The following is a 26,507-nucleotide window of genomic DNA, read 5'->3' as shown; positions in this document are numbered from 1 at the left end:
CGTAAGTTCGGATGTGATTGTTGCATTCAATAATGGCCTTCATAAAGCGGGCCTTCTGGTCCCCATCTTGGGGTACCAATAAGACTACATGGCACTCTATGGCATCTTCAATCAGGGCAAGTTGTATGAATCCATGCCAGACATGATTCCCAGCAAGCTCAAAGTTCCATGGAAAGCCAGGAGGTGTTGTGGCCTTATGCATCAGCACCGAGTTATACAGTTGTGCACAATTTGACATGGACGTCCTAGATGAGGCAGCAATCAGAAGTATGTCAAGTTGTCAGCCTGACATAGCACTTACCATGAAATGAGCATCATTGTGCACCACAGATGAACAACCTTCGTCTCTAAAAATTGGTGCCCACCAACTTGCAAGATGTCTGGGATCCCAGGGTAGAAAATTTGAATACCTGCCTTGTCACTAAAGTCATGGTGGTAGTTTGTATTGCACTCTGCAAAATGTGTCATGATGATAAGAAAAAGAAAACTTGTTAGATACATACCAATGCAATAGAGATGAACAGAATACATCGCAATAGGCCCATCATCTAGTGTGTAGAGAACAACTTGTTGTTGTTGTGCTTTCTTGAGGACAGAGCCTTGCACATGAGCGGGACAGTCAAGTGTCTGACATGTGTGATGAGGTGGATAAAGAACACGTGGTGCTGTCACCCATAGGTTGTCCATGTCAGTAGTCTTCATAAAAAGTAATACCACTCACCTATACCATGCCGCCATCCATGATGCGTAAAGAGCGACATGTCTATGCTTGATGCACCCCCATCACCATGCCATACAACATTCCTAAGAATGTTCCAATATGTATCCACATTACTCTCTAAAATATCACAGCTACCGGCCAGGAAGAGTTGGATCGCAGGAGAGAGAGCTAGAGGAGCACTATCAGGGTGGTGAGAGGCAGGTTGCACGAGTAAGATGTCGTCCTTGAGTCCCGATGCAAGTGTAATGAAGCGGAATATTGTGCTGAATGTTGGAGGTGAGCCAGTAGGGAGCTGATCATGCAGCAATTGCAGCATCTCAAGGGCTGATGGTATTAGAATGGTAGTCATTGAGTGCGGTGCAGGGAGGTAAGTATGTAGCGGCGCTGATAAGTAGCGGCTTGGCCTAATGTAGTAATATCCCTGACGTTGTGCCGCAAGGTGGCTGACAGCGAGGACGTGTGGGAAACAGCAAGCTTAGTATATAGGATTATATTTTATTGAATGTAGTATATTATGTATGTGTGGGAATGATAATTATTATGCTGGCGCGGATGCGGGTGGACGGTCGGATGAGGTCAGGACGGTCGGATATCCCAGGATCGAGATGTCCTCGAGTGTCAAGTACTGAAACCCGAAACTCAACACCCGGTACACAAATCACCAAGTGCCGAGTGCCGAGTGCCGAGGCCCAATGTCCGAAGCCCAAAACCCGAAGCATGACACCCGAAAATATGTATATAACATATCCATATTTCCCTCACTGCACAAATCACCGAGTGTTGAGTGCCAAAACCCAAAACTCAAAGCACGGTACAAAAATCACCAAGTGCCAAGTGCCAAGTGCCAAGGCCCGAACCCCGATGTCCGAAGCCTGAAACCCAAAGCCTGAAACCCGAAAATATGTATACAACATATCAATATTTCACTCATTGCACAAATCACCGAGTGTCAAGTACCGAAACCCAAAACTCGACACCCGGTACACAAATCACCAAGTGCCAAGTGCCAAGTGCCGAGGCCCGAAGCCCGATGTCCAAAGCCTGAAACCCGAAGCCTGAAACCCGAAAATATGTATACAACATATCCATATTTCCCTCACTGCACCAATCACCAAGTGTCAAGTACTGAAACCTGAAACTCAACACCCGGTACACCCATCACCAAGTGCCAAGTGCCGAGTGCCAAGGCCCGAGCCCCGACATCCGAAGCCCAACACCCGAAGCATGACACCTGAAAATATGTATATAACATATCCATATTTCCCTCACTGCACAAATCACCGAGTGTCGAGTGCCGAAACCCGAAACTTGAGACCTGGTACACAAATCACCAAGTGCTGAGTGCTGAGTGCCGAGGCCCAACATCCAAAGCCTGAAACCAAAAGCCTGAAACCCAAAGATATGTATACAACATATCCATATTTCCCTCACTCCACAAATCACCGAGTGTCGAGTACCGAAACCTGAAACTCAACACCCGGTACACGTGACTACAACTGGACATGAATTCTGTACTTGTATGTATTATCCATTGATGTAGGGTTCAAATAACTTGGGAATTGTATTGACTACCAAGGGTCGGGACTCAGGACTCGCTAGTCAATATAGGAAAATGATAATGAAAAAATGAAAATTATTATTATGCTTAACTTTCTTAATGAAGGTTGTAGTCCGAGTCTATGTGAGTGTATTGGTGGTCCTACCAAGTATTGGTACTCAGTGTAGTGATGGTTGCGGTGCTGGGCTCAGAACCACTGATTTTCATACTCATGTCATTCTTGTCAATTGGAGATTATTTGAAGACTACGTTAAATGTTAGTCAGTGTCGAGTATGATAATGAATGTATAGTCATACCTCAGTCTGAGAACAAATAGACTGAGGTAGGATGATGCAGGTATGAGGATTATATATTTGTCTGGCATGTTAGCAATGATGTAAAGACGAGGCGTGCATTTGTACATGTGTGCAGTAAGTGAGCATACAGATAAAAGAATGAATATTAATAGCAAGACTTGCACATTATGTTGAGATATCCAACATGACAAGCCTGTGATGGGATCAGAGACCTGGAATAACACCCATATATGTCCATTATAATAGCCCTAATAGTTTAGAAAGATCCATGAAGGATTGATGTAATGACAGGCATATGTGTGAAATGTGACAATAGACATATTTTTACAAAGTCGCATTTATAGATGATTCAGGCCAAAGATTTCATTAAAAATATGTAGGATAGATTGTAAACTACCTAAGGAACCCATACTGCCTACTGCCTTGAGGGTAGGGGGTGGGTGGAAGGGATATAGTGAAAACATGAGTTGACTCAGCATTAAAGTCCTATTATTGCTTCACTGACCATTTTCGATGCTTTGGGTCTTTGAAGTTTCCCACACTCCATTTCTTATCTATTTCACTTCCTCAGTACTCAATTCTTGGTGGATTTGTCTGTAAATTTATGTCTATGATACTTAATATATTTTCAATGTACTCCAGGTTTCTGATCATGAAGATTCAATGTTTTGAAGGTATGGGCCCCTTATCAGGAGAAATGGCAAGTATGCACACTAGCTCACAAACTCCAGCCTATTGTGAGCTGATCTTGGTCATAAGAGGCAATAATATAAGCTATGCTCATTATATATTAAAAGGTTGGATCATGGATGCAAGGGCAAGATAATGAAAATCGTGAAAATGTCAAAAGTGCAATGGTCTATGCTTACATTAATAACGCTGTCCTGTAATATGCACTAATTCGGAAAACGAGTAAATATGCACTAGTTGGGAGAGATGCGACTAGACATGACTAGGAAGGATTGAGTTCCGCTGCAAAATGTGGGTCCGAAACTTTCAGGCCGGGTCGGGCGTCGGTATCAGATTGGGAATGTCAGGGATGTTTTCAGACAAATACTGTTTTAATGTTGAGTATCAAAACACTGGTTTTGAGCCCAGTGCCGAAACTATTCAATACACCAGGTACCGGGGAGTTATCATAACCAAGTACCAAGTCAATGAAATAACATTTGACAAGAAAAACTACCAATACACTCAACCTTGACTTGGACTACAACTTTCATTTTTCATTCTCGCCAATTTTCAGATTTCTTAAGAAAGCTTATATCTTGGATCAAATGATAACCATGGAAAAAGACACAAATACACTCACCTAGAACTCGGACAAGAAAAGACTACCAATACACTCACCTAGACTCGGACAACAACTTCCATGTTTTCATTATCTTTGCATATTGCACACTGGGTTTTGAGTTTCGGGTTTTGGCACTCAACACTCGGTGATTTGTGCAATGAGTAAAAAATGGAAATATTGCATACATGTTTTTGGGTTTTGGGCTTCGGAATTTGGGCTTCAGATATCGGGTTTGGGCCTTGGCACTTGGCACTCTGCACTTGGTGATTTGTGTACCGGGTCTCAAGTTTCAGGTTTTGGTACTTGACACTCAGTGAGTTGTGCAATGAGGGAAAAATGGATATGTTGCATACATATTATCAGGTTTCAGGCTTTGGGCTTTGGGCTTCAGACATCAGGTTTTGGGCCTTGGACATCGGAGCTCAGGCCTCAGCACTCAGCACTTGGTGATTTGTGTACCGGGTGTCGAGTTTTGGGTTTCGGTACTTGACACTCCATGATTTGTGCAATGAGGGAAATATGGATATGTTGTATACATATTTTCGGGTTTCAGGCTTCAGGGTTTCGGGCTTCGGACATCGGGGTTCGGGCCTCAGCACTCGGCACTTGGCACTTGGTGATTTGTGTACTGGGTGTCGAGTTTCAGGTTTTGATACTCGACACTCGGTGATTTATGCAATGAGTGAAATATGGATATGTTGTACACATATTTTCGGGTTTCAGGCTTCGGGTTTCGGGCTTCGGACATCGGGCTTCAGGGCCTCCACACTCGGCACTTGGCACTTGGTGATTTTTGTACCGTGCTTTGAGTTTAGGGTTTTGGCACTCGACACTCGGTGATTTGTGCAATGAGTGAAATATTGATATGTTGTATACTTATTTTCAGGTTTTCGGGTTTTGGGGTTCAGGGTTCAGACATCGGGGTGCGGGCCTTGGCACTCGGCACTTGGTGATTTGTGTACCAGGTGTCAAGTTTCGGGTTTCGGTACTCGACACCTGGTGATTTGTGCAGTGAGGGAAATATGGATATGTTGTATACATATTTTCGGATTTTGGGCTTCAGGTTTCAGGGCTTCGGACATCGGGGCGCGGGCCTCGGCACTTGGCACTTGGTGGGGTGTTCGGGTGTCTGGAATGGATGTTGCACAATGGGATTCGGTTTTTGGGCATCTGGGACTCGGTAATCCATGAATGTCAGACAGATGTTACGACTTGGATGGTATCTGTTGGCGACGCTCAAACAGAGCGTGTGTTGTCAATGGTCGTGGATGTCCTTGGGCTGGCCCAAGGTTAGGGGTCTTACTTGGCGAGGCTTCGGCAAGTAAGATTTGACGCCTATGTCCAAATCGGGTAGCTTATGTCAAGCAGGTGCGAGACGATAAGCTATATCAGCCAAAGCTTACGACACCCGAAGGTTAATCGTAAGATCGTCGTTAATTAGAAGGACAGAAGTCCGACTAGTTAACAGGGGCTTTGCTCGTCGACGAAGTCGATGAGTAAAGATCAAGACTATAGGCTTATCCGCGAAGAGCAGATAAGAAGATAGAATATAGACTGCTGGCGAGGCAGAAAGGATCACTCTGGTGAGAGTAGGAGGTCAAGAACCAAGTAGATTCAAGTTAGGGAATATAGTACATGGTAGCGAGTTTATATAGAGGACAGGAAGTGTATTAGTGGGTGATAACTCGTACTACCAAGAGAGGTAACTGGTAAAGGGGATAACCATAAAAGGAAGGCACATTCGAGATGAGGCACGAGTGAATCCTGAACGTGCAGATAAGAAGGTGAGTCAAAAGTCATAATAAGAAGTGAAACGCGCAGGGGCACGATCATGCAGCTGCGGAGCTAAGTATAAGTCGCATGTGCGACTGCGCATCGAGTCAGAGATCAAGAAAGGAAACAGGGCGAAGGGGATGCGTCGTGCATCATATCATAGGTTACCGTCCGGACGGTAAGGGCAAAGGGGACTGTCCACAGGATCAGTCAGGTGGTGGAATGGAGCATGGGTATGCTTCGTCAGCGAAAGGATCCGGCCAGATGTACTGGCTCTGCTGAAGCGACAGGTAGAGAGCAAAAGGAAATGCGAGAATGACAAGGATGACCAGGGTAAGGTCAGGGTAAGGGTATGATGCAAGGGCTGATATGAGGAGGATCAGAAGAAAAATGGTAGGGGCCCAAGCAGTCTAGATGTTCTTGTAACAACAGATATCTCACTACCTCAGCCCACCCGTCTATATAACATCCCCCTCCATCGGCCCACCCATCTATATAATGAATATTCCACCACTCTGTCGGCCCACCCTGTCTATACAATAATCCCTTACATGTCGGCCCACCCTGTCTATATAATACATATTCCACCACTCCCTCGGCCCACCTGTCTATATAAATACTTCCCTGTACCTCGGCCCACCCATCTATACAATAAACCATTACATCGGCCCACCCGACATCTTCGAGGATATATATAATATCAACATAGATGGCCTCACCCATCTCCATCAGAAATAATATCCCTCCCGGCCCATCCGTCAACATCGGGGATATACATAACATCGGCTCATGGTCTGCTGGCCTGTCTTATACAGGATATTATGTAGGTCGGGTGACCCGTATAATACAGAATTTGTCACTGAAGGGGCTCATCATACCTGCTGTGCGGGAATTCACGAGAGATAGTATCAATGTGGACAATTCCTCAGACTCAGAGGACACCAAGAATGATGAAACAGAGGCTATTTGACACTATGACAGTGAGGGCGAGGGCGATGAAGATGAGGACAAGGACGAGGAGCAGTGGGATGGTGAAGAGTTTAACGACCATAATCCTGAGTGTGGGGAGATGAAGATGGAGATGGACGATGACGAGGAGGATGATGAGGAGGACGAGCATTTGTCCTTTTGAGTTCTGCCCGTTTATGAATGTTGGGTTTTCTATTACTTTCTCCGAGTCTTAGCCTGTATGTACGTTTTCTGCGACTTACTCTTACTCACATTATCGGTCATTGAGTTTCACAATGTCTCGTCTTTGAACAGATTCTGAGTCCACCACATTTTATTCAAAACATATAACATTGCTGCTGGCAGTTGTGCCTTGAACTTTATAGTATTAGCGCTCGTGTCCCTTGGTGTGTGTTCAAGTTTGCTCACTCGTCACGGCTAATAAACGGACTGTCTTGTAGAATCCTTTAGACAACTATATAACATAAAGTGTAAGTGAACATGCACGACAACGTTGACACGAGTGCACACTCATTACTTCTTGGCTGTGATGGCTGCATGTCACGAGTTTGTTGTGAACTGACGGACAATTCTATATTTGTTCTCCTGTGCTAAAGCGACTATTCATTGGAATGCCTTAGATAGCATTGTAATTCACAAAATGAATGATAGTGACTGAGAAATATCAACAACATCAATACAACTATGTTTCTGTCCGTTCCTGGCCATGATGGCTGCATGTCACGATTTTTGCACCAACCACCCGGCAAATCTACCCTTGGTGACTTATGCTAAAATGACTGTCCTCAAGAAAGTCTTGAAAGCCACTGTGATACGAAGCATAAATGACACTAAGTGAGATTTCCCAATGACATTACTACAAGGGCACTTTTGTCCCTGGCTAGTCGCAATGGAGACATGTTATGAGTTCGTCACAAACTCCCCTCGCTGGTCTCTAGTGGTAAGTATACATGGCTAGCTACGAACAAATCAAATTTTGCGTAGTATACTAGATGGTCACGCGGGTTCGTGTGTCTCACCAGTTTGTGTTTTCACTCTAGCACACGCAATTCTACACAGAATCCTTATGTATGTTACACATAGGCTCTCCCCAGCATAATACACATTGTCATATTTTTTTGTGAAAAAAATCCGAGTGATTCTCATGCCAGGGTTCATTTTATAGTGCTGGAGGCTAGTTTTACACATAGAATACACACTCCAGCAGGCACATCATCACCAGAAATTCTAAAAAGCTACACTGTAATTGTACATGATTAGGCCATGTTAAAATAAATATTGCCAAGGCTATTTTCTTCATAGAATGAGGTGCAGTACAAGAAACACGACCAGATGTGACAATCCATCCTAGTGATGTTCCGGCCCGGCTTGGGCTCAAAGCCCTGGCTTAGGCTCAGCCTGGGGGGGCTTAGGCTCACCAGATTTCAAGCCTGAGCCATGAGCCCAAGCCGGCCCAAAGCCAGGGCTTGGGCCCATGCAAGCCGTGGCCCACATGCTGAATTGCTTGAAATTGATGTCCGAGCTCCACCATGTGCAAACGCCCAGCACACGTCAGCAACTGCTGACGTGGCTCAGACGAATACAGATGATGGACGAGAGCAGGAGAAGGCAGTGAGAAAGAGAAGGTGGACGATCGGCACTCAAGATGACTAGTGCTGAATACTGATGGATTATGTCGCGACCCAGATTAGTACATCTTGAAGGGGCTTAGTATTATTAGTTGGTAATGTATCACTTACCTGGTTTGTATCTTCAAGCACGGCATCCCAGTTATGTTCATGTGCAAGAGCAATAGCACGGTGCCCATAGCAGATGAATTTTCCTTTCTTTCTTGTGTGAATATAATCTGTGGTATAGTCAAATCGCGCGTGTCATAGTAAGAGTCAGTAATGAGGACATGCCAATTGCTGAACACACAATGGCGACCACTTGTAGGGCGTGACCCCTGACGTGACAAGGTGTCATACCAAAGCCACGGCTTGGGCCGCTGGCTTAGGCTTTTCTGAATCCAAGCCCAGGCCTAAGCCCTGCTCAGGCCGTGACTTAGGCCTGGGCTGGGCCCAGGCTTGGGCCGGCCCAGGGCTTCAAGCCGGGCCTTGCACATCACTAATCCACCCAAAGTGTGATGTATGAATTGAGATTCCGCTGTGCCAAAATGCGGCACTTCACACATACGTCATCTATTACTTGCTGCTAGTCGTGTGGAGCGTGAAATGGTTCGATGGCAGGGTGTGACATAGTGTGACAAAAACGCGAACCCTTGAGACAATCCTACACTACTACACGGTAACTCTCCGCTAGACTCAAATCTTCAAATATCGAGAATAAAACTAGCAGGCATTGTACTTTCGACATCAGGCTATCCAACGGTAAAAGAATTTTCCATTTTGGCCCAGACGTTGAGGAGCTATTGTTGTTGCAAAAAACAAAACGCGAACTCTGGTGACCATCTAGTACATGATCATCTTTGGCAGTAAAATAATTAAACCTTCATGTAGTTCCCACGGCTACAATATCAAGGACTTAGGCGTTCGCTGATGTAGTTTCCACACTTGTCTATGTCCGACTCTATCTTTCAATCCCCAATATCGAAATGCCACCCCAAGCATGTATCCTTGACTGATCTCCGCTCGTCCACTACTTGTCTTTCATCATCTCCACATAAATTCCGTGCAACCATCTTATATCCGATTCCACAGCATGGGAAGGCGTTCCTGAATACGAGTGTTTGCGCCGAGATAGATATAAGTATGCCGAGCGAACGAGTTGTGATGATTAACTAAGTCATTAATACCCCACGCTGTAGGAGGCATGTTGTCCACCACGTCGTGCTGTGTCGTTTCATCTCTCTCCTGTTTCGCGGCTCTAACCGTTTTGTGCGTCATGCTAACAATGCAGGAACATTTAATTACAATAGACCAAAACGATTCATGATGATTAGAGCTCAAAAACACGAACACTAGGCGAGCACGAACTCGTTCACAGTATATCCATCATTTTGTTCTCGAGGAACAAACAACGCAACGCCTTGAAGAACCATGCTCCAAAGCCAACGAAGAAATTGGGATGGTCTAGTCAATCACGAGGGGTTCATTCCTTGTAAATAAATAAAAGCAAATCAAAAACTATCAAGCTGGTTAATAACGAATGTCCACAAACCAGCCCTCGCGTACCATTCAACGAATTACTTTCCTCGCCCGCCAAGTCACGAACGCAAAACGACCTCGATCCCCGCAACACCACTATAAACAACAATCCGAAACTGTGCATGCACCCCAGCATGGTATGTCGAAGGCACAAGATAATATTTTCCAGGGCTTATGCTCCTCTTTGGAATATCAACGCCCGAAAGCGCATCAGAGTAAGGCCCGGAAGAAGCAATCCATCGTTGGAGGTTTGAGGAGGTGAAAAGGGAGAGGTTGGTAGATACGCCCGGGACGCGGGCGAGGAGTTGGAGACGGGCGCTGTGGGAATGTGAATTGAGGCATTTGGTACTTTTAAGGCGTAGGGGACGTACCCGAATTCAGAAGTGCATGGGATGGTTACTTCGTACACTGGATTGCGGTGATAATGTTGACTCGGTCCTCCAACAGCAGTCGCCGAGTCCCTAAGAAATGTCAATATTTGTTTTTGGGAGAAATCGAAATTGATATGATGTACCATTTCCCACGAATGGTCTTGACATACATCCCCGCGCCCTCCTGCGGTATCGCCTTTATCTCAAACCGAGCGGGACTCTCCACCTTAAGTGTGAATTTTCCCATTTGGTCAGGTTCGTAAGCTGATAATACGACTGTATAGTCGCCAGCTTCGCGAGATGAGAAGATGAAATAAGTCGCGTTTCCCTCGAGGTGAAAAGTCGACGTACGAGCAAGATGAGCAGCAACACGCGCGTGCCCATATGTATAAGGCCCAGAATGAGCCACCACCTCTTTCTGGCTCAGTTCTGATATACGCTCGCCTTGCGACCACACTGCTGTGACGTTCAGCGAGATATCCCTGGTGCTCTGTGCGGTGAGTATAACTTGTGTTTTGTTGCACTTATCGGAGCTGGTGCTAGTGCTCGGCCGTTTGTCGATACTAGAAGTGGTATTATGCACCTGCAGGTGATATTGCGGATTCATCATATATGTCGGATATGTGCAATTCCCCCCAGCCGTTTTATTAGTCCACACGCCATCAATCTGGTATCCATCAGCGTTGTTGATCGAGTGGAACAAATGATAGGGGTACCTTCTGTATATACTTCGCGGGGGAAACCCTCGTATCCCAAGACACCACTACATTCGACGAATAAGCATACGCAGTGACCGTGAACCCGACCTCTTCGAATTGACCATCGTAGCAGGCTAATATGGAGAGCGAGCCTGAAGTTTGGGTTTGAAATTGGGAGGGTTTGATGCGCGACAGGAGGTGTGTGCTGTTTGTGTAGTTGCTCTGTGCATTGTGGTGTTCGTAATTTATTAATCTAATATACCGCGGAGAAGAAACACACTTTGAGCGCAACATGTTCTGGATCGCTAAAAACCATATCATCCTCTTGAACATTAAGCGCGATGTACTCGTTTGTGCGGCGGGTGTCGCGGAGGTGACGCGTTAAGAGGATCCATATTTCTGTTTCTGTCGAGTCCTTTCCATTTTCGTTGGTTTCGTTTGTGTGTGTATGATGCGCGGAGTCGTTGGTTTTTTGATAGTTCAGTCGGAGGTGGTGAGTAGAAACTGTATCCAACGCGCGTTAACGATGTACTACGTGAGTTGAGAGGAGACGTACCTCGTGATAAATCTTCTGCATTTTCAAGCTGCCATGATCTGTGGATTCATTAAGAGTATGGCACACGTGTGGGATGTGAAGACGCACCCATGAAACGCAACACAACTCCCAAACAGATTTGGGTTCCAGCTGATATACAACCCCTCGAACGTTGCGCATATATCATCCCAGTGTATATCGAGGACCCCTGTCCGATCTGTTACATCTACGGCCAGAAAGGGAAAGGGGACTTACTGGGACAGCTCCCACTACCGCCGCAATCGCCACACTGTTGAGTACATAACCTCGTATCAAGAAGCGTGACCCAGCGCTCATCGTTTGTTTCTTTAATATCTGCACAAGTGAATATCAGGCCTTATTTATTGGAAGAGGTACCTACCTGTAATAGCATAATCATGGGAAGGAAGAAGCTTGGCAGTTTTGTAATTAAGCGGGGATTTATCGTTTGTTCCGACTGTCATCATACAGTCCCCTACGACAAGTATGAGTATTGTCGTGAAGTGGACGAGAAGTGTGTACCTCGTGGGAACGCAGTCATGATGCGAGACCATGTGCGTTCGCGTTCAAAGGATGCGCTTTTGGTTATCAGTGAGTATTTTGTTTTAAGTGGATAGGGGTACCTTTGTAGATCGAGGTGTTCTGGGATCCAGCCTGTGAGGGCGCTGTGGGGTGTGAGGAAGTGGGTGAGGTAGGGTGAGGGGACTTACTGGAGGTCTATGGCAGAGTTTCTTTGGGGTATCCAAGTCAGTACTATATGGACGGTGAGGGGTGACTTACGAGCCGAGAAAATCGTATCCGCCCATGAGCTTCATGTACTGTTGGGGGTGAGCATGTTATGGAGACGGGGAGAAAAGTACGGACTGCTTTTTCGAGGAATGAAGGCCATAGTTGATTTTTGGGGCCCGTTGATATTCCAATGAGTTTGTTATTTGAGTCAAAGGGGAGACGGTCGTCGATGACTATCTGAACTTAGCGTGTGCTTGTCTCTGGCTGGTTGTTGATACGAACCTATCTATAGCCAATTTTATAATTATGTATCAGTGAGAGGATAGGAACTCACGCGTCGAAAATCACCATTTATAAGGACTTTTAATTCGTATCTTCCATCATTAGAAGAAGACAAGGAGGAAAGGAGTAACTGCGGAAAGTTAGCGAGTGGAAGGGGGGACTGTAAGACATACATTTGATTTGAATCGTATGTTGTGTTGTATGCATACTGCGATGGAAGCGCACACTGAGCAGTCGTTTACTATGTTCTGAATGACGTCGGATGGTAGGAGTGGGAGTGATGAATCTGGGTAGTTTGGACGCTTCCAGGTATAAGAAGGAGAAGGGAGTGACGGTTGACCATCTGGGTCATTGAATGGAGTTGGGTATGAATCGGATGGGGATGATGTTGCCAGAGGGATTTGATTCTGGTTTATGATGGATGACTTTTTGAGAATCGAAAATTCTGATGTATATAGATTAGATTAAATACTTTTTGGATTATTTGATTACTTACGACGTGAAAAGTTGTCGGTTGTTAAAGGAGTTAGCGTTTTGAATTGCTTGATCTTTTCAGCACGATCTACTGCCTTGGCAGCGTTTTTCCGGTATTTTGGATCGCCAGTACGGCTATGAATGTGTAGAAATGCGTCCGCTGCTTGTAAATAAAACTTGAAAGCGTTGTTCCAGTCATTTGCTAGTTCAAATTTCGCTGCTTTGGTATAAATGTTCTTTGACAGTTCAGCTTGCCAGAAAATCCTAAGATATGACTTACCTCCGCTTCTACGATGTCAGCCATGTTGAGGCGCCAAGAGATAAATGGACTTTACAAACAAACAATAACAATCTGCAAGAGTGGTCCATGAAAAATCAATGCATGTAAACTTGCACTTATGTCGCGGATGTTCGTCATATTCACCATCTATCCCTCTTTGACGAACTACGAATATGATTCGTAATGCTTGTTTCCTTTGCAACCCAGAGCGGGAACGAATTCAAGTTATACAACTCCTTACTCTCAGAGCGTAACGTGTCTGGTTTCTAACAGTCGAGTTTGCGTCTGGCTCCGATCGATGCGTCATATTATCCACAGTTGGCGGGTCCAAAACTGCATTCGTCTTCATGCGTATGGCCATCATGCACACTCGAGTCTGCGCCTCCTTGAACCAGACGAGACGCCGCGTGACTGATGTGTCTGGGCAGTCCGTCTCATGAGAGTAGAGTGCTATTGTGGGTATGGGTGTGGGTATCCGTTGTCTTGTACAAGGTTCGTCATCAGACTCTTTCTCAATATTATTGTTGATATCGGGAATTACATGCATAGTAGGCTCAGCGATGTACCCTCATCCCGTCCCTCAACTTTCAACCTCCTTCACCTGCACGTGCCTGCTCCGACGTGACGCACCAGATTTCTTCTTTGTCTTAGTGAGGTGTTGCTGATAGCCGTGGTGGTACACGAATCAAGTTGCTGATCGTCATGTATTTACACAGATGTTGTGAATTGGAATAGGGATGGTAGAAGTGTGGTCTCGGCATATCATTATCAAGATGCGCGATGCTTGAATTGTTAGATTTGTGCCTGGAAAGGAATGTCAGCCGTGGTCGTGGTTATGAACAGACTCGATCTTGTCTTGTCATGGGTATCAACACAGGTACCTTGATAAGACTCGCCTGCTCAGTTTTAGAAACACGCGACCCCCTACAAACCGAAACAAACTTTCAAACCTCTGTTTCAATTGTCACATCACCCACAAACAAACGCACACCGACTCAATTGCGCCATGGCGTCCGCGGTCGCCTCTGTGCACCACTCACGACCTCCGCTCTTTTGACACTGGTTTGTGGTCGTCTATCTAACCAGCGCCGCTCACGCACCACTCACTTCCCAGCGCCTTCCATGCATTTAAACACGTCCAAGGCAAAACGGTCTGGATGAATTTTTATGCCACAGAAAATCTGTATGACATGCCAATCGGGCGCGAAGCATCGCTATCACCTGGCAGCTCCAGACACAATTCTTTGCCGAATCGGGGAATTTTGTGATGGTATCATGGCAGGAGTACTTGAATCTATTCTGGGTACGTCTTCCCGACCAAAAATATGTTCACTGACGTAAAGCCAAATTTAACATCAATACCGCCTTAGGACGGACTTTTCAGAAGCCCACAGACGCCAATACCTTCATGCATGATAAGTCAAAGGCAGATCATACTTCCTGGAACTGATACTCAGCCTGGGAATATTCGCACCTGACGACATGTCAGATTAAGGCCTCAAGGATTCCCGGCGTAAATAACTGATCTACATTACCCGATATCGTCGTACCAGGTTTCACCATCACTTCTATTCATCCCTATGTAAGACTGTTCTATCATAACACTTTCGGTTGACCCTTGCCTCGCACATGATCAATGCTTACAATAGATGCGGACCTCAAGGTCCCTCATTGGGTGTCAGTCAATATTTAATCGATGACCGTTCCAGACGACCCACAGCAGATTCCCGCTCCAGTGAATTCTGTACCATTATCTATCTTCGTTTCTCACGTCACAAATAAAAGGCCTATCAACCCTTCCTGCTGTGCTTTGTTTTTGAGCGATGTCTGCTCTCAGCGATGAGAAATTGAAAACAACTGATGCCTCTGGTTTACCCAGCCATGCCCGTGACGATCCGGAGAGGAGGTTGGTGAGGAAGATCGATCTACGTATGGCCGTCGTCATACTTTTGTTTACCTTACACAATGTGAGTCTGAGCTTTTCATTACTTGGCACTAACCACTGGTTAGATCGACAAAGCGAATATCACGTATGTTACGCGTCTCCATACTCGTTCTGTGTGGTATTCATGTCATCTACAGTAGCGCACGACTGGGAAGTTTTGAGAACGACCTGCACCTGCAGGGGAATCAATACGCAACGCTCTTGTCTATCGTCTATGTGGGATTTATTGTCATGCAAGTGCCAGCGTAAGGTGATCCTTTGCTAAGGGAAATTCCAATGTCACTTTCTCTCTTTTAGGAATATGTTTCTGTATTGGCTACAGAGACCTGCTATCCTGATTCCATGGAGTATGGTGTTATGGGGTGTGGTATCAATACTAACAGGTCTGTCGATATCGGCCACTTGTGATCATGAATGCTAATCGTACCTAGGGATCTCACAGAAGTACACATTCTCATTTTTCATCGTTGTGTCGTCTGATAGTTCGATACAAGTTATACCCAGGTTCTTCTCACCCGTTTACTTCTTGGTTTTGTCGAAGCACCTTTCTTTCCTGGCGTCATATTTCTTCTATCAGGATGGTACAAGCGAGACGAGCTCGCTTTGAGAGCGACTTGTCTTAGTTTGGGAAGCGTGCTCAGCACTGCGTTTGGATCATCGCTTGCCTCTGGTATACTTACAGGCATGCAGGGAACACTTGGTCAAGCCGGATGGAGGCGAGAAACGTTCGCATCTGACATTCGCTGAAGCTGACATATGTGCAGGTGGTTGTTTTACATCGATGGCGGCATGACCATCGTAGTTGCGATCTGTACGATGTTCATACTGCCTAATTTCCCTCACAACACCAAATGCCTCACTCCGGAGGAAAGATCACTCGCTATCTCCCGCCTTGAAGACGATGGCTATGGAAGCATGGATGGGCCTGGGAAACGGACAACTATGCAAGGACTGCGGGATGCTCTGCGCGACTGGAAGGTATGGTGGTTTACAATCTTGTTCACCATTAATCATATCGCGCTGTCATTCGGCTTTTACTTCCCAACACTCGTTGCGAGCATGGGATATGATACTTCGGTGACTTTGCTGCTCGTCATTCCTCCATCGGTGCTCGCCACGACTGGCGCTTTTGTTTTTTCAAGGTCAGTAAACTTTTCTTTTTTACCCCGAATCACGCTTCATGGACCATCAGGTATTCTGACAAGACGCGAAAGCGTACCATATTTATTCTTGCATCGAGTGCATTGACTGCCCTTGGATTCATTATGACCATCTGTACGATGAACACGGTTGCGCGCTATGTTTCACTGTAAGCTGTATCATTGCCCATACAGCGATGGCTTGTGTACTCAGAGACGTGCAGGTTCCTGATGGCTCAGAACGCCGGCGGACTAATGGTGCTTTGGGCATGGGTCAAAAACACTTTTTCCAGAGAACCTGCCAAGCGAGCTGTTGCTATCGCTGTGATCAGTGGAGTCTCTTCAGCGGGGAACATCGCCGGACCGTGAGTTCCATTGATCTTCCGCTCTCACTGAGTACCTACGATGTATCTCCCATAGGTTCCTCTGGCCTCTCAGCTGGGGCCCGACATATCGTTATTCGTACGCTATCTGCACTATAGCCCTTGGGATGTCGACGGCCATGACTTGTGTCATGTATTTGCATTTGAAGCGGGTGAATGCACAGATTGAGAGAAACGAGCAGAATGCAAAGGATATCGATGACCTCCAGGACCCTGTTGGTTTTAGATATCTGGTGTAGTCAACGCTATCGCGCTTGTAGGTGAATTACTGCTGGCCCCGCGGACCATCCCCCGCAAGACACGACGTAAATTTGTACTGTTTCGCTGTAAATTACGATATCCATGTGAACAACTTTGTCCTGTAGCGACTTTTTCCTTCATTTTTTTTGGGAATGCAACTTATGTCTTTTGGGGTTATATTACCGGGTAGTCCCTGTCTCTATACCTTTCATCTCAGCGTGAAGGTTACCTCCGCTGGTCCGCCATTACCGCGGACCCTTATAGATGCGCAGATCATCAAAGATGAGCCTGACTTAACTCCACGCATCGGGTGTATAAACATTTTACCTCTTGCAAGATTTTAATTAAAAGCAGACCTGGACCTGGCTAAAGCATTCAACACATGATGCATGATGGCCTAGAGCGTTCCAGGGCACTATAGAATACCTTTGAATGTAATTTGATTGGCGGCAAAAAGGTGGTGAGATGACAGTCTCGGATTCATTGACAATATGCTATGAAGTCGAGTCCAAATATTCTTCTCATTCCCCGACGATGCTTTCCTTCATTTTCTATCATACATATCATACACTCGGTTGTCAATTGCATAGCTCGACTGCATAAAATCATGCCCTGCATATTAGGCGCGCAGGCATCACTACTTATCCAATACCTACGAGATAAAATCATCCTTCGTTACCAGCCGCACATTCAGCGGTACCTGTGGCGTTACGCCATCTCCAGAAGGCGACTTCACCACAGGAATATGAAATGCCTGTAGCTTCCATTGAATCTCCTTTACCTGGCCTTGTGCATTCCGTTCCGTCGGGAGCGAGAAGTGCAAACGAAGCACAAGTGTTGCGAGAACATGTTCTGATCAGAAGTATTATTTTTAACACTCACACACGAAGCTATAGACATACTCAATTCCATTTCGGCGAATTTAAACCCGCTGTAAAAATTGAAATCGGATTAGTAGGAGTAGGGTATGGCATGCGAGGGATTGAAAAACTGACATGCAGGAGCGGCTACCACCAAGGAACGTCATCCTATGTCTATTTAAGCATACGCACTTTGGTGGGGAAGCGCTGTGAGTACTCACATGTTGGAGTACACCCCAGGAAACCGCACACCATCCTTGACACCCAGAACAGGCGCCGATCTCGACAAGGATGCAGCATCCCCATTCAATGAACATTTCGCCTCTTGTTCCTGCGAGGGAGCAGAAAGAGGGTATGAAAGCCACCGTTCAGGACGCCACTCATTTGCGTCAGCACCCCACATCTCTCGGTGACGATTCGCAGCGAGGATGGAGATGATCGCAAGGGTGCCCTCCGGAATTGCGACGGCGGATGTGTATCCACCAGACCGGGATCGCGTAGGGAATTCCAACGGAAGGGTGGTTGCTTTGGATGATCTGTGGTGTATCATGCATAAAGTGAGTTCTCTTTATGGGAGAGGAGGGGAAACATACACTCGGGCCATGACTGGAAGGGACGGATAGAGACGGAGGGTCTCTTTGACAACACCGTCGAGGAACGGTAGGCTCATAAGGATGTCGAAGGGCAGTTCTGCGGATGACGTGCCACCGTCTTCTTCAAGTATCTTCGTAGCATCGCGAATTTCGCTCCTGAGTCTCGCTTGAGCACCGGAGTGTTGGGCAAGTAAGTAGATGCAGCGGGCAAGCGCAGAGGTGGTCGTGTCGAGGCCGGCAAATACCATAACGCTTGCACCAATATCAATCAATGCTTTCAACACGCAGAAAAATATTGAGACCTACTTCATTTGTCCCAACAACTCAGCATCTGTAAGCTGTTCCGTGTTGGATGACACAGCATTGGCCTTTACTGTGCATTATACTGAGCAAGGATGTTCTCGATTACCCATGGAACTTACGCATGATATCCATCATTGACGTCGTCGAATTGCTGTCTCTGCATGCAGCGTCAATAGGGTCCGCTGTTTCTTTGGCTTCCATGGCTGCTTTTCTCTCCAAAAACGCCTTTCGACTGGCACTATCCATTGTTTCTACAGTACGTCGCATCTCCCGCACGTCTGCCATAAACTGCGTTGGGAGCCAGGGCATCGTGACCAAATCAACTACTTTCCTCGCCCAATACGGAGAGCAGTATTTCATTACAATCGGGACAATCGCCCGTACCTTCATGAGCTTTCCGATCAAGGGGCTGTCATGCATCATTATCCATTTGAGTTCAGACACCAAAATGTGCAGACTTACCCGATCTTCCGCAATGCTTCCGGGTACGGGTCGTTTTCTGCTGCTGAAAGGGTGTTGGAGGGGTACCCGAGGATACCTTGACAGACGCCATCAAGTGCACAACGGGATAACCATGGGAGGACGTCGATCTCTTTGTGAGCTGCATAAAAAAAATCAATGAAGAATATTTGCAAAGTGTGCGATTGTGGTACATACAGCCGTCAGCGGGAAGTTTGGACGCGAGGATAGATGTGAGCCTGTCGGAGATGGGGTGTAGCGTGGGGAGGAGTCGTCGCATGTTTGATGTTGAGAAGACAGGGTTAAGAAGTTTGCGTTGCCGGCGATGTTGCTCCCCTAGTGAGACACAGGTTAAAAAGAATAACTAATTTTAGAGAGATGTGCCTCACCGATGGTCGATATCAGGCCTTCACCGAAAACGAGTTTGTTTGACCTTGATACTACCGAGTCAATTCAGTATGACAAAGTAAGAGAATACTGACATGATGAAAGGGTCGGGCTCTTCGAAGATGAGCTGGTCTTTGACGACCATGTGATACAATGCGCGTGGGTCAGACACATACAAGGTTTCCTAAATGACGCAAGTGAGTGGAAGGTTGATGTGCACTAGTCATGAATGAAGTACTCACGCCTAGCGGCCCATGGAGCCTCACTACTCCACCATATTTCTCTGCAATATGCACGCAATAATCAACACCACCTTCAAAGAGGGACGTGATGTTGCCTATGTGCATGTTAGACGGGGTAGTCGAATATCAATAAGAGTTGATTTTAGAACATACCTGTCAGCCAATTTCCCCTGTCTGGTCCATCGAGGTCAATTCCGTGGGTCCGTTGTAGCAGGAACGCAAGGACCTTGTAGAGAGCGAAAGAGAACGAACTGAGAACGCAGACTTGGATCAGAGACATGAGAAGTTCAAAGAAGTTAGAAAACTGATAGTGAAGCTTCGACTACGCTTGGGTGTCTGCCAAAGCGCAGGCCGCAGTTCAATGCCAGTAGTAGTAATTTGGATTGGCTGTGCATTAAATTCATCATTAAAGTAAACGGCTGTGCGACGTACGTGGGCTCTAATCCCGGTCTCGTGACCAAGAGGCAGGCCCGGTAGCTATTTTTGTCCACAAAAGGTCGGCCCGGATCAAGTCGGTCACGTGACAAATCATTCATCGCTTTTGCTTCGACTTTCCCAAGCAATGTGAGGTTGAAGGTCACGCGAGTGGGGGTGACAGAGTGAGCCCATTATGATAGAGACATCACTTTCAATTCAGCCACTAGCGAAGTTCTCTCAACACCATATCAACGTTCCTGATCAAAGACTGTGACTATTACCGATGATAGAACCAAAGGTAGACCCTGCGTCACTTTCGATCTTTCCCGCGACGCATGCTCAGCTTGAAGAGTCATGGTGTCGCACTTGGCCGCTATGGGGTGGCACTCTGAACCACACAGAGTACCTTACGCGAGAGGCTGAGATGGAATCTATGGATCACGCAAAGGATGGAAAGTTCATCACCTGGTGAGCAAACCATTTTTCCAGAAGGGAAGAAGTTAATGGGGGAGGAAGGGTGCTGGCGCCACGGGACGATCCAACCACTCTTGATTTCATGTGTTCCTGTGAGACGTAAGCTACTTGAGTACCCTCGACAAACCTGTCAATGTTTCTGACGCGTGTCGATGGGGGCAGATTTAAACGCTCGGGTCTCGTCGCTTATCCTTCCTCTTCTATATCCGAGCCCAACTCAGTGCACGAAGTAACCTGTTATGCCGTTGCAAGTGTCTTCACCCCACCTTCAAAGCGCGGGCGTGGCTACGCAAGCCATATGATGAGCCTCTTACATTGGGATTATTGCGCCGCGTGTCAATCTCCCCAAGTTCCCAGAGGCATGGGGCGCACCACCGCAACAGGTAGCAGAAGCTAGCGAGGGATTGTTCTCTTGCTTGTACAGTGATGTCGGAGAATGTTTTTACCGCTCGGCAGGCCCTGGGGGAAAAGAGGATGGATGGGAGACGCGGGGAGCCGTTTCGACTATTTGGGACGTGGGCATAGAGGAGGGGGATGACGATGGATGGACGTGGTTGACGCAGGAGCAGCTGAACGGGCTTTGGGATCGCGATGCTGAGCGAATCAAGAAAAACCTGGCGAACATATTGACAAGTGATACTTCATACGAGGTGGAGCGCCCGACAGCATTTGTGACGTATTTGCCAACAAACGGTGTCTGCGGGTTCCACATCCCACGTTCAACATACGCCTCGAATGTTTCTATGGCAGGCGGATTCTGGGGTATACAGTCCTTGAACGACCCAGACACATATGCATGCTGGAGCATAGACCTGAGACCTCCCCCGCCAACGTTAATCATTACGCGACTCTGTGCCAGTGAAGAGACCTTCCCTGGGCTAATTGCGAAGATCAGACAGGCGGCTAGACGAAGCGGAATTGGGAAAGTAGAGGTATGGAAGTTGGGAGAACGATTAAGGGACATTGCGGAGAGGACAGGTGGGCAGACAGTCATACGAAACGAACATATACCACAGATGATGTGGTATGGACCCGGAACAACGGGAAATATAGAGTGGGTGTATAACGAAAAGTGAGTCCTACCCAAAAAAAAATTGCGTGCATTTGTACTGACAAATTTGCCAACAGGTTCAGCTGGTGCTGATGCAAGGCTAGAAGGCATTAGCTACTTCTGGGGCACGTGAAACTCGGCAACCCCTTGTACGTTTTTATCCGTCTGTTTCTTCCGTGCGCGGATAACAACATAAAACAATCTTTCCATGATTATTCAATGGATCTTGAAGCAAGTCTTCTGAATCGGAAAAGTATAAACTGACTTGTAATCCATCACAGTATCTACACCTTGGGGCCCCTATTTATGACAGATACGTGTCTACATTGAAGCATCTGGTTAGTTTGACATCAGTTCCGGAGGGCCGCTCCACGTCCACTCTCGGTCACCTTCCATCTCTAACAGCTTCTCCATCTCTCCGTCATCCATCCGATAACCCTCCTTCTCGTGTTGAGGGAAGCTGCCATTTCTAACAGCACTGGCATATTCCTTTACACCTCGTTCGACCTCGCTCTTAACATCTCCAAACCGTCTCACAAATTTTGCCTTGTGCCCTGCCCATGTCCCCATAACGTCGTCCCACACAAGTACTTGCCCACTGCAACCCGGGCCTGCACCAATGCCAATAGTGGGCACCTTCAACCGCGATGTAATGTATGCAGCAAGAGACGAAGGGATGGCCTCGAGAACAATGGAGAACGCTCCTGCCTCCTCTAGGGCGAGGGCCGAGTGCAGAATCGATCTACCAGACTGCGCTGTGCGCCCCTGGACCCGGTACCCGGAGAGCGCGGTGTGCCGTTGTGGTAGTAACCCTACATGGGCCATTACGGGTATTCCGATACTCGTGAGTGCTTGTACACGTCCAGCGATCTCACTCCCTCCCTCTAGTTTCACGGCTTCCACGTTTCCCTCCTGGAGCATGCGGACGGCTGCTCGAACCGTGTCTTCTTTCCCGGCATAAAAGCTTCCGAACGGCATGTCTGCCACAATAAATGGTGCGGATGTTCCTCGGGCGACGGCGCGGCAATGGTGAAGCATTTCATCAAGAGTGAGCGAAGTGGTGCTGGAATAGCCGAGACAGACCTGGGCTAGGCTGTCACCGACAAGGGTGATATCAATGCCGTGTGTAGATGAAGCACGTGCAGTGGGATAATCATATGCTGTGAGCATAGTGATCGGGGTGCGTTCCTGACGGAGAGCGTGCAGCGAGGCGATTGTTACCTTTTTGCGGGCTGTCGTGCATGATGAAAAATCGTATTTGCGATTTTAGGTAAAACATCACTCACGAGCTTGTTTCTGTGATTCACCACTGGAATGTTCATATTTTGATGGGCGGACGCTCATACAGCGCTGGCCGAGGTTTTGAAAACGGGCGACCGAGGTAATTGCGCGAGTACGAGATGCAGAGAACAACAACTGTGTATGCATGATAAATTTCTGAGATGGTGAAATCAGGGGATCTGTTATTGCAGCGCGTGTATAATGCTCGCACCCTCGATGAACAGGACTGAATAAGTGATTGCTGGAGTCTGCTGTGAACTTGAACAATAATATATGGTACCATCGTTTTGATTTATAATCCATGTGCACACGATCGCGAGCGTGAATTCCTAAAGGATCTGCCCTGGTGCATTGTCAAGGTTTTTCGAGAGACTGCATTTCGGAATACTCATGGATTAATAAGGAAACTCAATTCACGTGATGCCGTAATCGCTACCTCGCGCATTTCGACTTCTCCTCATTGTCCTTACATTCCCACGCCCCTTCCACAACAACGTCGACAATGCCACCAAGAACGCGCAGACAACTAGCTCAGGCGGCCCATGAAAGCGAGAAGATAGCAAAGAGTCAAGTCGAGAAAGAGTTACTCAACTCTGATTCAGAGATAGAGCAAGAAAATGACGAGAATATATTCGCCATTAATATTGGTGATAGGGACAACGAGTCTGAAACTGACGAAAATTCGTTCAGCATTTCTATTCCGCCACCACTCCGCTCGCTGGAAAATCCGCCTCGCACGCCTGCCCATGAAGATGCGCTTCGTGACATCACTGATGAGTTCTTTCATCCACCTTCACCGTCTCCGATCAAAGCAGTCGGCACGTTTACAAGCCTCAAACCACCTCGACGGCCAAAGAAGCCAAAAAGCCTTGCATTTCCAGCCGACCCTCCCAACTGGCAGCCAACCTCACCACTCCCTCCGAGTTCGCCGCTTGCTTCGACTTCTACATATGGACAACAGAACTTTGCGTCAACATCGCATATGAATTCTTACGAGTATAACATGACCGCGTTTTATCGTCATGCTCAAGAAATAGATCCTAGAAGTGGTGATTCAGACCCCTTTGGGTTTTTAGCGGCCGAGAAGGTACTGAAAGAACGCCGGGTTGCACGTCTACCAAACCAGAAACGCAAACACGTTCTATCTCCTGCTTTACGCGTCACACCACATTCCACGCGTACCAGAGGACAGCATAATTATGCTACTCCTACTCCAACACGCCCAGCCGCTTCCTCAGTACCTATCCCAACAAACGATGAAGACATCGATGATCTTTATCTCGACGAACCAATCGCGACATCTATTCCAGTCCCTGCGCCGCTTTTGCGCCATTCGTATATCCCAACACCATCGTGCTCCCCTGCTTCTGTTCGCTCGGAAATAGTAGTCCCAGTCCTACTTAAACCTCGCTTGGACATTTTGCGAGACCAACCAATACGCAGTCGCGATCCCCTCCGTACGCCGCGAAAACGTAAACGCGACATTGATGCTGCCACTCCTGCCTCCAGTGATGTAGTATCCAGCCCATCACCTGTAAAGATTAGCGTAGCCGCTAGACAACCCCAAACACCGTCAGATCACTCAGAAACAGCGGAGGAGCATACCCCCGTTCCGAAACGTACTACGCGTGCACAGGCGAAAGGGAAGGGCAAAGCCCAGGATGACGCGCCCAAATCTCGCAAGCGTGTCCGTACTACTAAAGAAGATGCTTCGCTGAGCCCCAGACAGGCGTGCAAGAACTTAGAGAAGCTCTTGCCGCGCAGAGCGACTATGCGGAGGGCAGCTGTTGTAGCGAAAACTGGGAGTAAAGGAAGGGTTAGGATGGCCGTCGATCCTACAGGCGACAGTGATAGTGATGAGGAGCAACCGAAGCGGAGGAAGCCTGCATCGAAGGCACAGCCATCATCAAATGCAAAGCCTGCCTCAAGAAGTGCTAAACCCGTTTCAAAGGGGACCAAAAAGTCATCCTTGAAACCTCGGAGTAAGGGCAAGGAGAAAGCGAAGCCCCTTGATGACTTGATGGAATTGTCAGATGATACCCGCGAGGTTCGCTAGCTATGTTCATGAGGGCTACCTCTCACTAATAATTGTTTCTCCAATTCTTAGCGATACAAACAGGAACGCCTAGCGCGCCTTGAGTACTTCCGCAAGCTAGATGATTATCAGATGAAGAAGGAAAATGTGTATGTAATTTGAAGTTTCTGGATAGGGTGCGGAATTATAGGTTTGGGTCATGCTTTTTCACAGCCCAACTGGCAAGCTTATCTTATTGTTATCTGTCGCTGCTGTCTCGATGCTTTTGTATCACATGCATGCATTGTTTCGTTGGTGCCAGATGTTCCAGCATGTAGCCCCAATGGCTCCAAGTACTTTTGGCCTCATTTTTTCCGCGACACTGCTCATCACCATGTTCGCTCACTGGCATGCTATGAAAATTTTGCGAAGTCAGATGAGACGCGCGTTATAATGTGAAATTGCCTATTACTATTTTTGACCTAAGATATTTGTTTTGCGATCCGATTCCAGTTGTCCTTGTTGACAGCAAAGGCCCCTGCATAAATTGCCTCTAATTCATGCAACTTCTTGCCAGCGATGATGAGGCTGTGAAGTGGTTTTCCAAACACAGACTCTGGTTGGGCTTGCAAATCCGAGAGAGTACCTGCGACGATACGTTGAGTGCCGCCATCATCATCTGTCAATCCTTCGCTGGAGGGTATGCTTCCCACACGCGATAGTGCAATAGCTAGTGTCGAATCGCCATCGAGGATGCCTTCTTTTCTGATGCTTTCGATTTCGAGAAGTTGGTTCACAGCTATAGGAATGGACATGTATCGTGGCGGTTCGTATATTTTTCTTCCTCTGCGTTTCATCATAAATCAGAAACCAGAGGTACCAGGGAAGTATAAGCACCTTGCTAGATTTTCTTCGCTTTGTTCCTTTACCTTGATGTCAAGAAGTACCAGGGTATGCAGCCCCAATCTGGCGTTCTCTGCGATGCGGTCGTAGAACGAGTCTGGTTTCCATGTGTCTGTAAAGAAGACGAGAGATACTGTCTGCCCAAAATTGTAGAGCTGAAGCCCCGAGCATCCCGCTGCGTTGATGATAGATGCATTATGGATGATTTGAGTAGGGATCTGCAGGTCGCGAGCTCGTAGCAGTAAATCCGTGTGCGTCGTCGCACTCCACAAAGCTGATAAGTCAATGCGTACAAGACAAGGAAATGAGACGGCCTCACCCAAATGGATCACCAACGACGAGAAATGCAACATTTTCAGTGGCTGCATCGCGTAAGATTTCATCGCTCTCGAGCTCTACCATGTCGCGATCTGCAAGGATAAGTGACTTGCCATAGAAGGCTTCCTTATGCGCATGTGAGCAGTAAGAGAAGAATGGTGTGATGATAGACTGACGAGGCGGTCCTTATTCACCATCAAGATGGACGTGTAGGCTTCCAAGTAGACTCGAGAGCAGGATTTGACTGCTTCTAGTCCACGGACTGTGATGTCTTTCTCGTCGCACAGTCCAAGACCAATCACGTAGAACATTTTGGATGTTCTGCAATGACCAATCTAGCAGCTTATAAGGGC

The 26,507-nt window shown here is 47.0% G+C and overlaps 7 protein-coding genes across 7 annotated transcripts; 3 read left to right on the top strand and 4 right to left on the bottom strand.

Moving 5' to 3' along the window:
- Positions 1 to 9,627: 9,627 nt before the first annotated feature.
- EDB93DRAFT_1158574 (uncharacterized protein) lies at positions 9,628 to 13,186 on the bottom strand. The gene is made up of 19 exons (XM_041449960.1): positions 13,146 to 13,186; positions 12,888 to 13,101; positions 12,565 to 12,836; positions 12,444 to 12,521; positions 12,245 to 12,346; positions 12,161 to 12,198; positions 12,091 to 12,111; positions 12,004 to 12,045; positions 11,903 to 11,958; positions 11,763 to 11,855; positions 11,618 to 11,716; positions 11,471 to 11,570; positions 11,384 to 11,421; positions 11,108 to 11,331; positions 10,846 to 11,049; positions 10,481 to 10,796; positions 10,273 to 10,420; positions 10,130 to 10,219; positions 9,628 to 10,076 (listed from the first exon to the last, which is right to left on the bottom strand). Exons 1-19 carry the CDS (start codon positions 13,167 to 13,169, stop codon positions 9,818 to 9,820), a joined length of 2,418 nt encoding a protein of 805 aa, XP_041305810.1. The 5' UTR covers positions 13,170 to 13,186; the 3' UTR covers positions 9,628 to 9,817.
- A 1,596-nt stretch (positions 13,187 to 14,782) lies between these two features.
- On the top strand, positions 14,783 to 17,024 carry EDB93DRAFT_614994 (major facilitator superfamily domain-containing protein). Its single transcript, XM_041456876.1, has 10 exons — positions 14,783 to 15,112; positions 15,156 to 15,175; positions 15,228 to 15,335; positions 15,388 to 15,473; positions 15,522 to 15,534; positions 15,585 to 15,806; positions 15,855 to 16,232; positions 16,283 to 16,399; positions 16,454 to 16,594; positions 16,650 to 17,024. The coding sequence occupies exons 1-10, from the start codon at positions 14,969 to 14,971 to the stop codon at positions 16,849 to 16,851; spliced, it is 1,431 nt and encodes a 476-aa protein (XP_041305809.1). The 5' UTR covers positions 14,783 to 14,968; the 3' UTR covers positions 16,852 to 17,024.
- A 277-nt stretch (positions 17,025 to 17,301) lies between these two features.
- EDB93DRAFT_1158564 (cytochrome P450) lies at positions 17,302 to 20,122 on the bottom strand. The gene is made up of 13 exons (XM_041449959.1): positions 19,850 to 20,122; positions 19,697 to 19,791; positions 19,550 to 19,638; positions 19,457 to 19,500; positions 19,266 to 19,403; positions 19,071 to 19,209; positions 18,728 to 19,017; positions 18,612 to 18,678; positions 18,306 to 18,557; positions 17,934 to 18,248; positions 17,848 to 17,880; positions 17,755 to 17,783; positions 17,302 to 17,704 (listed from the first exon to the last, which is right to left on the bottom strand). Exons 1-13 carry the CDS (start codon positions 19,974 to 19,976, stop codon positions 17,505 to 17,507), a joined length of 1,818 nt encoding a protein of 605 aa, XP_041305808.1. The 5' UTR covers positions 19,977 to 20,122; the 3' UTR covers positions 17,302 to 17,504.
- Positions 20,123 to 20,230: 108 nt separating this feature from the next.
- EDB93DRAFT_1321929 (uncharacterized protein) lies at positions 20,231 to 21,663 on the top strand (the record flags this gene model as incomplete). Its single annotated transcript, XM_041454947.1, has 4 exons — positions 20,231 to 20,581; positions 20,630 to 20,686; positions 20,750 to 20,868; positions 20,894 to 21,663. The coding sequence occupies exons 1-4, from the start codon at positions 20,397 to 20,399 to the stop codon at positions 21,661 to 21,663; spliced, it is 1,131 nt and encodes a 376-aa protein (XP_041305807.1). The 5' UTR covers positions 20,231 to 20,396.
- Positions 21,664 to 21,977: 314 nt separating this feature from the next.
- Positions 21,978 to 23,066, bottom strand: EDB93DRAFT_1105561 (ketopantoate hydroxymethyltransferase; the record flags this gene model as incomplete). The annotated part of the gene is made up of 2 exons (XM_041447518.1): positions 21,978 to 22,870; positions 22,925 to 23,066. 2 exons carry the CDS (start codon positions 23,064 to 23,066, stop codon positions 21,978 to 21,980), a joined length of 1,035 nt encoding a protein of 344 aa, XP_041305806.1.
- A 355-nt stretch (positions 23,067 to 23,421) lies between these two features.
- Positions 23,422 to 25,116, top strand: EDB93DRAFT_1252376 (uncharacterized protein; the record flags this gene model as incomplete). The annotated part of the gene is made up of 2 exons (XM_041453282.1): positions 23,422 to 24,966; positions 25,027 to 25,116. 2 exons carry the CDS (start codon positions 23,422 to 23,424, stop codon positions 25,114 to 25,116), a joined length of 1,635 nt encoding a protein of 544 aa, XP_041305805.1.
- Positions 25,117 to 25,360: 244 nt separating this feature from the next.
- EDB93DRAFT_1293477 (Diphthine synthase) lies at positions 25,361 to 26,465 on the bottom strand (the record flags this gene model as incomplete). Its single annotated transcript, XM_041454591.1, has 4 exons — positions 25,361 to 25,779; positions 25,831 to 26,100; positions 26,156 to 26,280; positions 26,331 to 26,465. The coding sequence occupies 4 exons, from the start codon at positions 26,463 to 26,465 to the stop codon at positions 25,416 to 25,418; spliced, it is 894 nt and encodes a 297-aa protein (XP_041305804.1). The 3' UTR covers positions 25,361 to 25,415.
- Positions 26,466 to 26,507: the final 42 nt, after the last annotated feature.

The sequence above is a fragment of the Suillus bovinus genome, assembly GCF_016758785.1.
Source record: "Suillus bovinus strain UH-Sbo-P2 chromosome Unknown EDB93scaffold_45, whole genome shotgun sequence".
In the NCBI taxonomy this organism is placed as follows: Eukaryota; Fungi; Basidiomycota; class Agaricomycetes; order Boletales; family Suillaceae; genus Suillus; species Suillus bovinus.
The sequence above is the reverse complement of the archived record's forward strand: the minus strand, read 5'-3'. Positions and strand labels throughout refer to the sequence as shown.

Bases quoted from the DNA above. Each gene is read 5' to 3' on its own strand.
- EDB93DRAFT_1158574 (XM_041449960.1), bottom strand. From the start codon at position 13,169: ATGGCTGACATCGTAGAAGCGGAG. The intron at 11,332-11,383 runs GTACGTCTCCTC...CGTTGGATACAG, and splicing joins TGCAGAAGATTTATCACGAG to TTTCTACTCACCACCTCCGA. The intron at 10,220-10,272 runs GTACATCATATC...GACATTTCTTAG, and splicing joins AAGACCATTCGTGGGAAATG to GGACTCGGCGACTGCTGTTG.
- EDB93DRAFT_614994 (XM_041456876.1), top strand. From the start codon at position 14,969: ATGTCTGCTCTCAGCGATGAGAAATTGAAAACAACTGATGCCTCTGGT. The intron at 15,176-15,227 runs GTATGTTACGCG...TGTCATCTACAG, and splicing joins ATCGACAAAGCGAATATCAC to TAGCGCACGACTGGGAAGTT. The intron at 16,400-16,453 runs GTAAGCTGTATC...AGAGACGTGCAG, and splicing joins GTTGCGCGCTATGTTTCACT to GTTCCTGATGGCTCAGAACG.
- EDB93DRAFT_1158564 (XM_041449959.1), bottom strand. From the start codon at position 19,976: ATGTCTCTGATCCAAGTCTGCGTTCTCAGTTCGTTCTCTTTCGCTCTC. The intron at 19,501-19,549 runs GTCAGTATTCTC...GGTAGTATCAAG, and splicing joins GAGCCCGACCCTTTCATCAT to GTCAAACAAACTCGTTTTCG. The intron at 19,404-19,456 runs GTGAGGCACATC...GTGTCTCACTAG, and splicing joins AGGCCTGATATCGACCATCG to GGGAGCAACATCGCCGGCAA.